The following is a 14192-nucleotide window of genomic DNA, read 5'->3' on the forward strand; positions in this document are numbered from 1 at the left end:
CCCTAAGCTGCCTGAAGTGCACTTTAACTGGATTTCACCTGCCCAGAAAGGGAGAAGGGGCACACAGAATAGCGCAATAGAAGCTAAGTTTGTTATGTCTGGAACAAGTGCAGAATATTAATTTTTTTTTTTTTTTTTTTTTTGCGGTACGCGGGCATCTCACTGCTGTGGCCTCTCCCATTGCGGAGCACAGGCTCCGGACGCGCAGGCTCAGCGGCCATGGCTCACGGGCCCAGCTGCTCCGTGGCATGTGGGATCTTCCCGGACCGGGGCACGAACCCGCGTCCCCTGCATCGGCAGGCGGACTCTCAACCACTGCGCCACCGGGGAAGCCCCCAGAATATTAATTTTTAGTGGCAGGTCAAACTTAGATAGAAAGAAGACCATAAAATAAAATGCAGCAAGATAAGTTAAAATGAATATCAAGAGTTTTATTCTACAATTGCCAGTTAATTCCTTGTTTAATGTATATCGTGCACACGCACATCCACACACACACACACGCACACACCACAAAATCTCTCTCACACAGACTTACACACACTTCTTCTAAATCTATACTTCACTAAGGTGCAGTTCTAGTTCTAGCTGCTCCATAAGTCCTTTCCCCACTTATTTTTTTCCTGGACTACTTATTCTTGTCCCCAAGTTTCTAAAGTATATGTAGCCCTAACATAAACTTCTTTTCTTTTTCTCTGCAGTTAAAATGAGAATTCGACTTAACTGTGGTTCTACATAATGCTTAGTACAGAGCCAGGCACACAGTAGGTCATCAAGTCCTTAAGCCCACTGAAGTTCAAAGAAGGTGGCCCTAGCAACATGCGGTAGAACCGCCCTGCTCCTCAGGACTTCAGCTCAAGGCTCTGTATCTGGACCGTAATAATTAGAAACCTCTCATAGGATTGCCTTCACCGAATCAAATTCAATTTTAAACCGTTGGCATTTTTCAAGCGTTGAGGAAATTAATTCTCTACTTCGTTTGCTATTAAAAAAGGTTGTAGGAGGACATTACCTATCACATCACTCAAGGTCCCCTTATGTAAAGTCCCGCAGAATTTTTTTTTATAAATCTGTGCCAGAAGAACCCTGTTTTCTTTGAGTATCTGTCGTGTTCTCTGGAGGTAAGAAGAGTGTACTATGGATTAGCTCTGCATTTTGGAGAAACCATAGGTCTGACTAGGTTTCCCTTTTCCCCCTGGCAGTCAGAAATTTCAGACACATTCTAGGCTTAGTCGTATGCTTAGTTGTATATCATTTATATATATAAATTTATTTAATTTATTTATTTTGGGCTGCATTGGGTCTTCGTGGCTGTGCAGGCTTTCTCTAGTTGTGGCGAACGGGGGCTACTCTTCCTTGCGGTGCGGTGCCTTCTCTTGTTGCGGAGCACCGGCTCTAGGCGCGCGGGCTCAGTAGTTGTGGCACACGGGCTTAGTTGCTCCACGGCATGTGGGGTCTTCCCAGACCAGGACTCGAACCCGTGTCCCCTGCGTTGGCAGGCAGATTCTTAACCATTGCACCACCAGGGAAGTCCCAATTGTATATTTTGACCTAGGTATTTTCCTTGTTCAGAGTCTCTTAATTTCTTTTTAGATTTTGTTAGTTGCTATTTTAAAGCTTTTATTTTTGTAATAAAAAAACGTTTGTAGTCATTATGAATTTTGGAAAAGAAAAAGAAAAATTACCTGTGCTCTAATAATAACCCAACCAGTGTAGCATCCATAAAGATTTGGGGAGATAGTACTTCCTCCTGTGTCATTAGAAATTACAGACTACAAGAGTCTAGAAATAACAGTGGTTTAAACATGCAAGGGTTTATTCTCTCACATAAGAGAAATCCTGAGGTAGGCAGTCTGGGTCTGACATGGTGGCTCCATGGAATCATCAGGGACGCCAGGTCTCTGTCTTTCTCCTCTGCTGTCCTCTCCATGTGGCTCCTAGAGTGACCTCAAGGTCACTTCACGGCCCAAGATAGCTGTCGGAGTTGCAGCCCTGTCATCTGCATTCCAAGGAGGCAGGGAGGGAAAAGGGCAGAAGAAGAGTTAACTCCCTGCCTTTTAAGGATTCTCCCCAGAAAGCAGAGCAGCCCCCCCAGAACTGGCCAACATTTAGTCACGTGGACTTGCCTACCTGCCATGGAGCCTGGGATCTGTAGTTAGTTTTTTCCAGCTAGGCGCATTTTCCAGATTTGTGTTGAAAGAAAGGAGGAGAGACTTCTTACCGGGAAGCAATCAGCAGTCAGCCACATTTCTGAATCTTTCTCTGTGTAAGTCTATTCAGCATTCTTTTTTTGTGTGGGGGGCATGTGGGATCTTAGTTCCCAAACCAGGGATTGAACCCGCGCCCCCTGCAGTGGAAGCACGGAATCTTAACCCCTGGACCACCAGGGAAGTTCCCTATTCAGCGTTCTCTTGAAGCTATCTCAAATAGTTTGTGGAAAAGAGTGAAGGTATAAATAAACATCAGTGTAAATATCAATAAATAAAACATACTACATCTTGTTATTTGCTACTCTGCCTTCCCATAATTGTTTTTTATTAATTCATCATTTATACATATACTGATGGTGTTATGTTTTGAATATTCAATCAATATAGACTTATCCAGGGCTGGTAAGGACCTTAGATTTCTGCAAGGTTTGCACATTCGGATGCCTTCAGGGACCATTCAGGTACCAGCAATGATTAAGTAGGCCAGAGGTCATTGTTGAGGGCCATGATAGGGAATGGTGGGAACTGTGGCAACCAGGAGGGAGCATGGCCTGTCTAGAGGGGCAGCCCCGCCCAGCTCCATTCATTGCTGCCATGTGAGAATGCTGGATCAGTGTTGCCAAATCTTCAGATTTTTTCTCAAGAGAAATCAGAGATCCAGATTTTTATCTGAAATCTCCTGGTGTTTATAACTTAGCAACTAATAAATTCATTTTTTTAAAATGCCAGTTAAATGCACTGCCATCCCATAGGTTGCCAGTTTAAGGTCTCTGATCTGGCACATCCCTTGTTTTTTAGTTGGCAGCCGAGCCCTGGAAAGGTCAAGTAGCTTGTGATGTGGCTGGAGACATTGCTCTTTAGTCCCCTCCCCAAAAAAGCCTGGTCCTCTGTGGCTAATTTGTCTCAGAATGTGAAGAAATAATAAAAATTTGAAGTTGAACAAGGCTACTCTGAAGGTTAATTGAATCTCCCCTTCAACTGGCTTTCATTTTCTTTTTAAATCATTTTGGTGTGATGGAATCAGAGAAAATTGGGCTTCAATACCAGCTCTACTATTTTACAGCCACATGAACTTGAGCAAGCTTTTGGTGTCTCATTTGTGTTTTCAGGTACTATCCACTTTCTTTCTTGTTTCTCTCTCTCTTTACTTTTCCTGCTTTCACACAGCATAGTGGTTAAAAGCACTCTCTTTGGAGCCTGGTATGAATCTTGGTTTCTCTGCCTACTAGCTGTGTGACCTTGAGCAAGTTACTCAAGTTTTCTATGCCTCAGTTTCGTCGTCTGTAAAATGGGGATAATAATAGTACCTACCTCAGAGGTACAATTAATAGCATTAGGATGGGTAAAGTATGAAGAGCAGAGCTTGGCACATAGATAGTGCTATATAAACACTGGCTGTCCTTCCCCGACCCCTTTCTCTCTTGTGTTTCCTCTGCTGCTTTCGAAGCCACAGATCTTTAGCCCAGTGGGCCTGGCTCTGGTTCCCTATCTCACGGTGAGCACTTTTAGCTCCGGATGGCCCTGAGTAGCCAGCCTCCAGCCCCCAGTATGGACCAGATCTGGCAGGTGTTACGGCTCCCCACGTATTACTTTCAGTTCTGTTCTGTTTCTGGAACTGTGTTTTTGAGCCCATCTGTGCCCTTTTACTTTTCTCAGCTCATATTTTTTCCTGTCGTTGCTGTATACCTGGGAGAGATGGAACAAGTCAACTGCCTGCTGTCTTGACCTAAACCTGGTTAAGTTATTTCATTGGTCACACAGAGATGGTACCTGTCAGGTGTTTCTGAAGATTATGTTACAAGCTAAAGGACAAAAGCAGTGTGAGTTTGCATTAGCCAGAGTTTTGAACACAGCAGATAACTCGTCCTGGAAACCACAGAGAGCCCGTCAGTCTGTGGATTCACAGAGGCTTCGCCAGCAGGTCTGTCCAAACAGCAAAGAGTGCGTCACATGTGTTAATTAAAGAAATTGTCTTTTTCCCTAAAGGCTTTAAATGCAGAAAAACTTAGACTATGCTTATATTTCAGTTAAATTGCTTCTTTCTCAGCCTTTAATAGATCACCATCCGATCTTTTCAGCTTTTAGGTTAAATCGAATGAGATCTGACCTGACTGGCCCAGCTGTACAGCTTTTCAAGAACAGTTCATACTCGCAGTAGAGAGGAACAGGTGACGTAGGTACATATTGGCGAGACTCTTATTTTTGCTTCTTCTCCCCACCTTCCCTGACGTTAGTAAGTAGGAGTGGAAGTGGGGACAGAGGGACTTCTTGTACGTTTTTAATTCAGTAAGTCTACTCTAGACCAGCCAGGAAACTAGTCAAGCCATCCAATGCATTCCTCTCCTCTCTTTGCAACCAAGGGGATAAGAAGGATGTCTGTTTCAGTTCCATATCACCAGCATCATGTCAGAGAAACTGGAATTCCTGCTAGGTTTTGGTTTTGGCCCTTCACTAACTACACTTAAAAATCCCTATTAAAATTAACACAACATTGTAAATCAACTATACTTCAATAAAATAAATATTTTTTAAAATCCCTATTAACAAGCTGTGTCATCTTGGATGTTTGTTTCTCGTCGGTTTGACTGGAATAGGTGGCAGGGCTTTGGAGAGATGAGGGACAGGGGCCACAGGTGGAACCCCTGGGGCATCTTTGAGTGCAGTGCTGTGTACTTTTTAGGTCACAGGCCCCTCGAAGAATCTGATTAAGTCTGCAGACCCTCTTCCCAGAAAACTTTCAGACACACACACTTTCATGTATAATTTCAGGGAGTTCCTGGACCTTAGAATTCCATAGGGGACCTACAGACCCCAAGTTAAAAGAATCCTTGTTTTAAGGGTTTGAGGAACAGCCTTTGGGGAACATGGCCCTAGGAGTGAGGTGACATGTCCCCAGAGGTTAAGTTTTAAGGAAACTGTCAGCTCATAAAAGGTCAAAGGTTGATGTAGCTGAAAAGTATATTCTGAGGTCCAGCCTTGATTCTAAATCATGCCAGATAAATTAAAAAAAATTATTTTCTTGCCCTGATGGTGAGTTAAGGAGCTGGGATCTTTTCTTTTTTAATTGGGGTATAGTTGATTTACAATGTTGTGTTAGTTTCAGGTGTATAGCAAAGTGATTCCGTTATGCATATACATATATTCATTCTTTTTTAGATTCTTTTCTCATATAGGTTATCACAGAATACTGACTAGAGCTCCCTGTGCTGTACAGTAGGTCCTTGCTGGTTATCTGTGTTATATATAGTGGTGTGTGTGTGTTCATCCCAAGCTTTTGATTTATTCCCCCCCCTACCCCCACACTTTTCCCCTTTGGTAACCATCGTTTGTTCTCAATATCTGTAAGTCTGTTTCTGTTTTGTAAATAAGTTCATTTGTTTCTTTTTTAAAATTAGATTCCACATATGAGTGATGTCATATGATAACTTGTGGGATGTTTAATTGCCTTTCCTCACTGAGTTGGAACCCCTGCCAGAGATCGTCTACAGTGTGTTTGGGTCCTGTATTTGCCAAAATCACCTCGATTTTAGAAGAGGGCTTCTGAGACCTGTCTGGCCTGGCTGTAGGTCTCAAATGAGTTCATTCGGTTATGCCCCAAACACGTTTTTGAGAGATTGTTTTGTACTGCCTCTTCTGTCTGCGCCATTGGCCACCAGAGTTCTCATACTGTTTTTAGCAGAGGCTACTTGAAACCATTCCAGAGGAAGCTGTTGCCATAGCTACCTTGGCTGCCAGAGTTACCGTTTTCTCCTTTTTGTTAGCTTGTGGTTTCCCTGATTTTTAAGGTAACAGCTGATGTTCTGTTTTCCTGCCTTGCAGCAAGGAAAAGGATGGAGTTTTGTTGCTGTTGATGTTTGGTTTTTTATGTTTGGAGTGGTGTGTGTGTGTGTGTTCTGTGTACAAAATAAAGCTACCTGAGAAGATGAAAAGCCAGATATGCATGTACATTTTCCATACTCCAGTTTTTAATTTTGGTCTAGCAGTTGAATTTGGTCCACTTTTAGCCCAATTTTGGACTAACGGCTATAGTCAGTTGCCTTCGGTGGGGAAAAATGTGGCCAAGTTCCATTTCACACTGCCTACAACTCCCAGGAGCAAGAACCACTGTGACCTGGGCTGAGCCTGAACTTGGCTCCAGCACCAGGCTGCCTCCAAAGGAGCAGGTGGCTGAATCAGGCCCTTCCTGCTCTGAAAACAGAGGTGAGGCCAGCAGGCAGTGCAGCCTCACCTGGTGGCAACAGCAGTCCCATCTCACGTCTCTGTCCGAGGCTGTGAACACAGCGCCTCACGTGCAGCTGGTGCTCCAGGTGCAGGTTAGGTCTGCAGAGAGATTCAAGGTTGCCTGGTAACAGAAATCAGAGCTCGCCTCCTGGTCCCCCTTGTACCTCTCCGACTGGACTCCTTTCTCCTGCTCTCAACAGGACGCTATTCACAGCATTTTCCAATTCGTTCATCTTAGAAATAAACGTTCATTAGATTAAAAAAAACACCACCCAGCCCAGTTTATTAGTGCTCAGGACTGTTCATGATCTGGGTTGTTGCCAGTCTGTTGGCACTTGTAAGGCACCGATGGGAATCGGCCAGGGTGGGTTCTGCGGACATATCTGGATCATGACAGGTGATCGCTGGCTTTGTCTCTGTGTGGTGGGCTCCTCCCCTCCCCATGTGCTTCTAAACCTGCCTGTACCCCTGCTCCCCAGATCAAGATGAATGCCATGCTGGAGACCCCCGAGCTCCCGGCCGTGTTTGACGGGGTGAAGCTGGCCGCAGTGGCTGCTGTGCTGTATGTGATCGTCCGGTGTTTGAACCTGAAGAGCCCCACGGCCCCGCCTGAACTCTACTTCCAGGACTCGGGGCTCTCATGCTTCCTGCTCAAGTCCTGTCCTCTTCTGACCAAAGAGTGAGTAGACCTCAAACCCACCTGTACACTGGCCTACTGATCTGTCTTTGCAGTGTTCAAAGAAGAACCTTCTCACAATGTGTCCTCAAGGCATCCATGTAAAATAGTGTCATTGGTGTTAAAGTAGCCACCGTCTCAATAGGAGCCTGGCATTTGAATCCTGGCGGGCAGGAGACAGCCTCAGATCTTTGTTGCCTGGAAACATCCCTTCCTCCACGGGGTGGTGTCATCATCCACGACAAGGACTTTGCAGAAAACGGTTGTCATTTTTATGTAGATGCAGAAAGCTTAGACAATATTCTAGCCCTTTATCAAATGCTCTGTTGCCAGTTCTAAGACAGAAAAATCATCCTGACCCAAAGTAATTAATGAGCAAAAAAAGCACAGGCTCATTCATTGGGTACTGTCCCTCTGCCTTATTGAAAAATATACTGAGCATTAACTAAGAGAATCCACTTAAAGAGAGGGTTTTCATTGCAAGTGAACCAGATTTCCCTGCAGAAGCCCCAGGTCTGTGTTTTGGGGGTGGCAGGGGTGAGCACTGCTTTTGATAGAGGAAACCGTAGTTGTAAAACAAAGGTTATCTGCATTCCACATCACGCGTGCTGTCTTCAGGAGATGCCTCGTGAAATCTTCCCCTGTAGATGTCTTCTGAATAACTCCGTCTTCCTGCAGCGCTTGGGACAAGCCTCTCACGTGAAGCAGTCCATGCTCTCTGGGGTCTTAGTTCCTTCCTCCTTCCTCATCATTGCTGCTTCACCTTGTTTGTGCCTCTTCAAGGTTAGTCCTTTCTGCCAGGTGTGGCTTTCCAAATGGATGCTGCTCGGAGAGCTGTCTTATCCCAACCATGTCCCCGGAGCGCCTAACAAAGTTTCTTATACTCAGTGGACAGTAGCAGAAGCTCTTCCCTCTATCCCGGTATAACCTCTCACCACCTCTGTTGGGTGAATGATTCCCTTCTAAGAGGAGATGGGCAGCAGAGACACCTGAGAGTTTGAGCTCTTGCTTTGTCCTCTTTGGTTGTCTAGTTCATTTTCATGTGCTGTTACCCACGGGTGAAGATTTGTGGGTTGCAGGTGTTTTCGGTGTTTGTGTACAGTTTGCTCGTAGTTGTAACAATAATGCCATGACTCCAAAAAGTTGCTGTCAAGTCGAGAGAGACTTATAACTCTGTCATATTGCCTAACACCTGTGGACTGCCATGTACCATATAAATGTCATCATAGTAAATTTGGACCTGCCCCTGCTGAAGGGACTTTACATTACAGTAGGCTCCACAACCATTATCAAGGACGTGGTGTTCTTAGCAAGCAGTGTTTGCATTGAAAACGCTCCTCTCTGAGGAGCGTGCACAGAATCGGTATGTTTTCAAAATTGTCCAGCATTTTACTTCCATACTTAATTTAGATAATTCACTCATCTGGCAAGGAACATTGGCACCTGATTTCAGATTGAGTGGGACCCAGTTAGACCCAGTTCCCAGGTCTTCTCTTTGTAGAGAGCTTTTGAAAACCAAGATATTAAAAGCCCTACAAGATTATAGGCAGCTGAGTACACATTTTGACCCAGCGTTTCTTCCTAAGTAATTAGAGGAAGCCCTGGGAAAGTTGCTCCTGTCCAGGCTCTGGATAAACATCACATAAGGTTTGATTCCACACTAATTGTTAAAAGTGTTTTTAAAAAAAAAAAAAAAAGAGCTGATTTTGGCAGGTTTTTTTTTTAACCTCTTTTCTTGTTTTTCTTTGAAAAATACCCCAGAGACATAAGTCCAACAGTTTCTCTTTGCTTTTTCCCCTTCCTGGCACTCTTTCTCAATGAGCCTATGGAACTGTCCTGGCACTACGTGACCTCTATTGCGATTGCCCCCACCCTCCCTCCTGGGATGGAAGTGCATCCCTGGTCACAGTCTCCTTGGACCTCGTGGCTCTGGCCACCCTCTCCCACCACCCCCTTCATTAACCAGTTGCCACGCTCCTTCCTGGTGAAACCCAAATCAGGGAGAGGTGGAGGTCAGCCTAGGTTAAAGGCAGAGCTGATGCATGTTTAGGACTTAGCTATGGTTTGAAGGTGGCTGTGAGAGGACAATTCCCCAGAAACTATGTACTTCCAAGACCTGTCCTGTTGAGCACAGGACCAGTCCTCCTAGAGCACGTTGGGACATTACTTAAAACAGCTAAATGCCAAACACCCACATTCTCTGACTTGATCGTGACAAATGATTATTAAAGGGCAAAAGGATTCACTTTTCCCCTCCATCTTTTAACTAGGTTCTTATTTTTTATTTATACTCTTAATTTTGGGAAAAACTATATCCTGTGTTCACATAGCATATCACCAAAATGTTTTCCTGTTACTCTCTCATCCACATTACTGCATTTAAAATTTTGAGTATCTCTCATAGGCATTATGCCATTTAATCCTCTTAACAACTTTGAGGTTGGATTCATTTTTCCTCTCATTTTAAGGATGGGGAAATGAGTAGCAGAGGAGGAGACTGGACCCAAGTCTGTGACCCCAGAGCTGGCTTCCTTCCTATCCACAGGGAGGGGGACAGAGACCTTTCTCAGTGTACAGGTGAGAGAGAGGAAGCCGAGAGTAGTGAGGGCCCAGCCCACGACAAGAGTCTCTAGCAGGACTGGCCCCAGCGTGGCCTTCCGATTCCTGCATGACCCTCTTTCTGTTTTAATCCCTGTCAGAAGCCAGTGGCCTTGATGTTCTTTCTCTGTGTGGCGTGTTTGTAACAGCCTTCCATATATTTGAAGCTGAGGGCAGGAAACATATCTGTTATGGGTAAAAGTGCTTCTCCTGGGACTTTGAAGATTTTTTTCCCAGAGGAAGCCTGTCTGCAGCCTTCACAAACAATCATCTAGGCTAGAAATGTCAGTTAATTGATTTACAACAAGCTAATGGTGTTACTCAGTAACCCTGACTGAAAGTGGCCAGTTATTATGACTTATGTCCGGAATCAGGACACAGTCTCTTGCTGTTCTGGTGTAGAAAAAAAAGTCGGTGAAAGGTGAACATCGAAAACCTGTTAGGAGAATAGGGATTTTTTTCCCTCCTTTCAGCACTAAAGTCAGTTTTTAAATCTGTTTTGAGATCACCTATCTAAAGATACATTAGAAGTGAACCTTTTAATGTCTGGAAGAAAACTTTTCTAAGATGGGATGATATGTCTCTTGTTCACTTAGCAACAGATCAATATTTACCTAGCAATTCCTTTTTTTTGTTCTCAAGAAGTGTTTGCTTTCAGTGAAACAAGCAAACTAAAAGATCAAATCAGTATTTAGAAAATGTAGTTGATGATACAGATCTCTGTTTTTTCCCGAATAAAAAATTTAATGCATATTCATTTTTCTAAATGGAGAATAAAGTGAAACATACAAAAATCATCTGTAAGTCTCCTCCTCAGAGATTCATATCATTACTACTTTGGTCATCACCCCTGTGGGGTTTTTTCTGCTGCAGATACTTTCCCCCAACAAAATCAGGGGCATATATAGCATTTGGTAACCTGCTTTAACACTTCGTGTTCCCTGGGAACGTTCCTGGCGGTCCAGTGATTAAGAGTCTGCACTTCCAATGCAGGGGGTACAGGTTCAATCCCCTGTGGGGGAACTGAAATCCCACATGCCTTGCGGCGCAGTCAAAAAATTTAAACAAAACAAAGCACTTGATATACCATGGACATTTATCCACGCTGCTACATATCTTCTAATATTTGATTTTTAACAGCTTCAGAATTATGTCAACCATTCAGATTTCCTAATGGCTGCTGGCAGCAGTGGTGTAGAGAAAAAGGCTTGATTTGAAATGTAGATTAGGATACAAACTGAGGTCTTCTTCTAAACTAGCTGCAGAACCCTGGACCAAGTGACAGGCCCTCTGATCCTTGGTTTCCTTGTGTATAAAATGAAACAGTCTTACAAAGCTACTTCTCATCATGAAGCTATGATAGGAAAGTACTACCCAAGACAGCATCAATGTTCTTTTTATTTATACATGTGGCAGACACCACGTAGACGTCTAATACCCCAGCTTTTTGTTGGGGGTGAATGACTCAGTGACTAGAAGTCACAGAGCCATGAAGAGGGGAACATTCTAGAGCTGTGCTTTACATATATCTCTAGTTTTAAGCCATGAAGAAAAGGTTGAGTGTTTCTGATGGTAATTCTTTAACTGTAATGCATGAAAAAAACAGGGCTGATTGACCCCATTATTCTGGCTGTGTGTACTACCTCTTTTCCCATTCTAACTCACATTGAACCATCCCAGTGTGGCTTGGGAAATGGGTTGTGCTATGGACTGAATTGTGTCCCTCCCCAAATTCATATGTTGAGGCCCTAACTCCTGATGTGATGGTATTTGGAGATGGGACCTCTAAGAGATAATATGGGTTAAATGAGGTCATATGGGTGGGGCCTTCATGATAGGATTAGTGTCCTTGTAAGAAAAGGAAGAGATACCAGTGCTCTGTCTCTACCATATAAGGACACAGCAAGAAGGTGGCCTTCTACAAGCCAGGAAAAGAGCTCTCACCAGGAATCAGATTGGCTTATACCTTGATCTTGGACTTCCAGCCTCTAAAATTGTGAGAAATAATTTCTGCTACTTAAGCCAGAAAAAACAATTAAAATTAAAATTAAATTAAATAATAAAATGAAACAGGTAGCTTTCCTGCAGTACCCTTTCAGCACTAACATCCTCTGAGTCTAGGACCACTGCATTGTCACCAAGCACCAGAAGAGCTTCCTGCGGGAAGGACCCTGGGGTTGGGGAGCCCTGGCTACAAGGTAAGGGCAAGAACCCAAAGAGAAGGATTCTCTTGTGTATTTGCCCTCTCCTACCTATTCCCACTCCCCTTGCTCTAAGACAAGGGGACACTGGATCCCATGGGCTTTTATTTTTTTTAAGGACTTTTTTGAGCTATCATTTACATATATTAAAATACACAAACCTTAAGTATACAGCTCAGGGCCTTTTGCATATATATTCACCTGTGTAACTGTCACTCCCTTGTGCTTTACAGGAGTGTCCCTTGTCATCTCCCTGCCTCTGCCCCACTCTGTCACAATACCACTTGAGTTGGGTTCTTCAAGCAGGCCAGCACCCAGGGTGCTACAGTGTGACCCCAGCCTACCTGGCCCGCCTTACCACTCATGGCGTTCTCCCATTGCCTGTTAAGTGCCTACCCCTTAGGTGTTCATCCCTGGCTCCCCCAAATCCCTTCTTTCTCTCTCCACCAAGATACCTCCTTACCCTGTAAGAGAAACTTTAAATAGCTTCAATTCTAAGAAAATTTGCCTGACTTCCTCCAACTCCTCTTCAGCCAGAATGAGGCCCTCTTCCATCTTCCTACCCGTGTTTCCCCAGCATGTAGCTTCTGTGTCCATTTAGCACATTTCATCTTGTTCTTTAGGGATCTGTGTCTGTCTCTTTTCTTCATCAGTGGAGTACATGTACCCCCACATCAAGAGCCATACTCTTGACCAGACAGAACAGGTTTCCTAGCAATGCCAGATCTTTAAGTATAATGCCATTCTGTCTCTCGTTTTCCATAGACAGGTGTAGATGAGGGATGTTCCCATTTTGGTGAATGCCACGTGCTCAGGCGAAAGAAACCACACTGTTTTCAGCTTATGCAATCAGTGCTGCTCAGGGGTGCTCCAGGGAATCAGGTGTACCTTCGGCTCTGATCAAGTTTTGTTTATTAGGAAGTCACCATGCTGTCTCTGAAAGTAGATAGATTGGTTGTTTGGTCTTAAATTAAGTCAGGGCAACCCCAGGTCTATGCAGAAAGGCAGTTTGCAGCCTCTGCCCTTCCCTTGTATTTTCCATCACCAGGTCCTCGTTAGAAAATGAAGACAGGAAGCAGGTGCCCCATCTCTGGAAGCCTGCTATTAAAATGTATATATTCCCTGTGGGAAGCCAGGCTTCTACTTTTTCACTCATTAGCAGGCCTGTCAGTATGGGTCATGGTATAGCTGAAGATGAAGGCATTTAGGAGGAATGTGATGGAGCACTTAGCTAATAGACAAGCCTAAAAGCGGGTAGCTGAGGTGTTTTTATTGTATGCAGGAGACATCTGTGAGTCCCTACGGGGTCTGGAGAAGGCAAGCAGTGTGATCAAAACCTCAGCCACATGTTTGTGGGTCCTTTCTTCCACAGAGACAAAAAGGTAATGGGTTTCTTCTGCAACCAGCTGCCACCTGTATTAATAAGAACTGGATGTTATTATTCTCTGTGAGTTTGAGAGATACCTGAAACTTGAAGAAGAGGGTCACACCCATTCCAACACCAAGTCAAAAATAGTAGTTGACTCACCTATGCCATGGTGCCCTTTCTGAGCATTTCCTCTTTGAAGCTGCTTCAGACACTGATAAGAGAATGGCAGAAACCCCATGACCTTTCCATGGATCGTAATGGGTTCATCTTCTGTGGTTTTTTTCTGTTTGTCTCCTCACTCACTGAGAGTACAAACTCCAAACAAGAATCCTATTGAAATGTTGTTCTCATCATAATTAGTCCACGTTTTTAGTTTCCTGCCAGTGGTCCTCCGTTAGTCTTGGTTAATGAACATTTGAAGACCTACTTCTCTGAGACTCCATTGTTGGGAGGTATTTTTAAAAGGTCATTTTTTTTTTTTTTTTTTTTTTTTTTTTTGCGATACGCGGGCCTCTCACTGTTGTGGCCTCTCCCGTTGCGGAGCACAGCCTCCGGACGCGCAGGCTCAGCGGCCATGGCTCACGGGGCCAGCCGCTCTGCGGCATGTGGGATCTTCCCGGACCGGGGCACGAACCCGTGTCCCCTGCATCGGCAGGCAGACTCTCAACCACTGCGCCACCAGGGAAGCCCTAAAAGGTCATTTTAAAAAACTTTTTCATTGTGAACAAAATTTTTAGGGACTTCCCTGGTGGTCCAGTGGTTAAGACTCCAAGCTTCCACTGCAGGGAGTGCAGGTTCGACCTCTGGTCAGGGAACTAAGATCCTGCATGCCACACGGCACAACCAAAAAACAAAAACAAAAAATGTTATTGGTTTCTGCACAACTGTGCTTCCTAATTATTTCTTCTCTCAAGCAA

At 44.3% G+C, this 14192-nt stretch overlaps 1 protein-coding gene across 1 annotated transcript in view; it reads left to right on the top strand.

Annotated features, from left to right (window-relative positions):
* The window catches only part of ABHD2 (abhydrolase domain containing 2, acylglycerol lipase), a 104422-nt gene that overhangs the window by 20479 nt on the left and 69751 nt on the right, over nucleotides 1-14192 (top strand). Inside the window, exons 2-3 of the mRNA XM_065871259.1 lie at nucleotides 4289-4387; nucleotides 6911-7110. Of these exons, the coding sequence (XP_065727331.1) occupies nucleotides 6917-7110 (194 nt within the window). The 5' untranslated portion in view covers nucleotides 4289-4387; nucleotides 6911-6916. The remainder of the gene's footprint in view (nucleotides 1-4288; nucleotides 4388-6910; nucleotides 7111-14192) is intronic.

The sequence above is a fragment of the Phocoena phocoena genome, chromosome 2, assembly GCF_963924675.1.
Source record: "Phocoena phocoena chromosome 2, mPhoPho1.1, whole genome shotgun sequence".
In the NCBI taxonomy this organism is placed as follows: domain Eukaryota; kingdom Metazoa; phylum Chordata; class Mammalia; order Artiodactyla; family Phocoenidae; genus Phocoena; species Phocoena phocoena.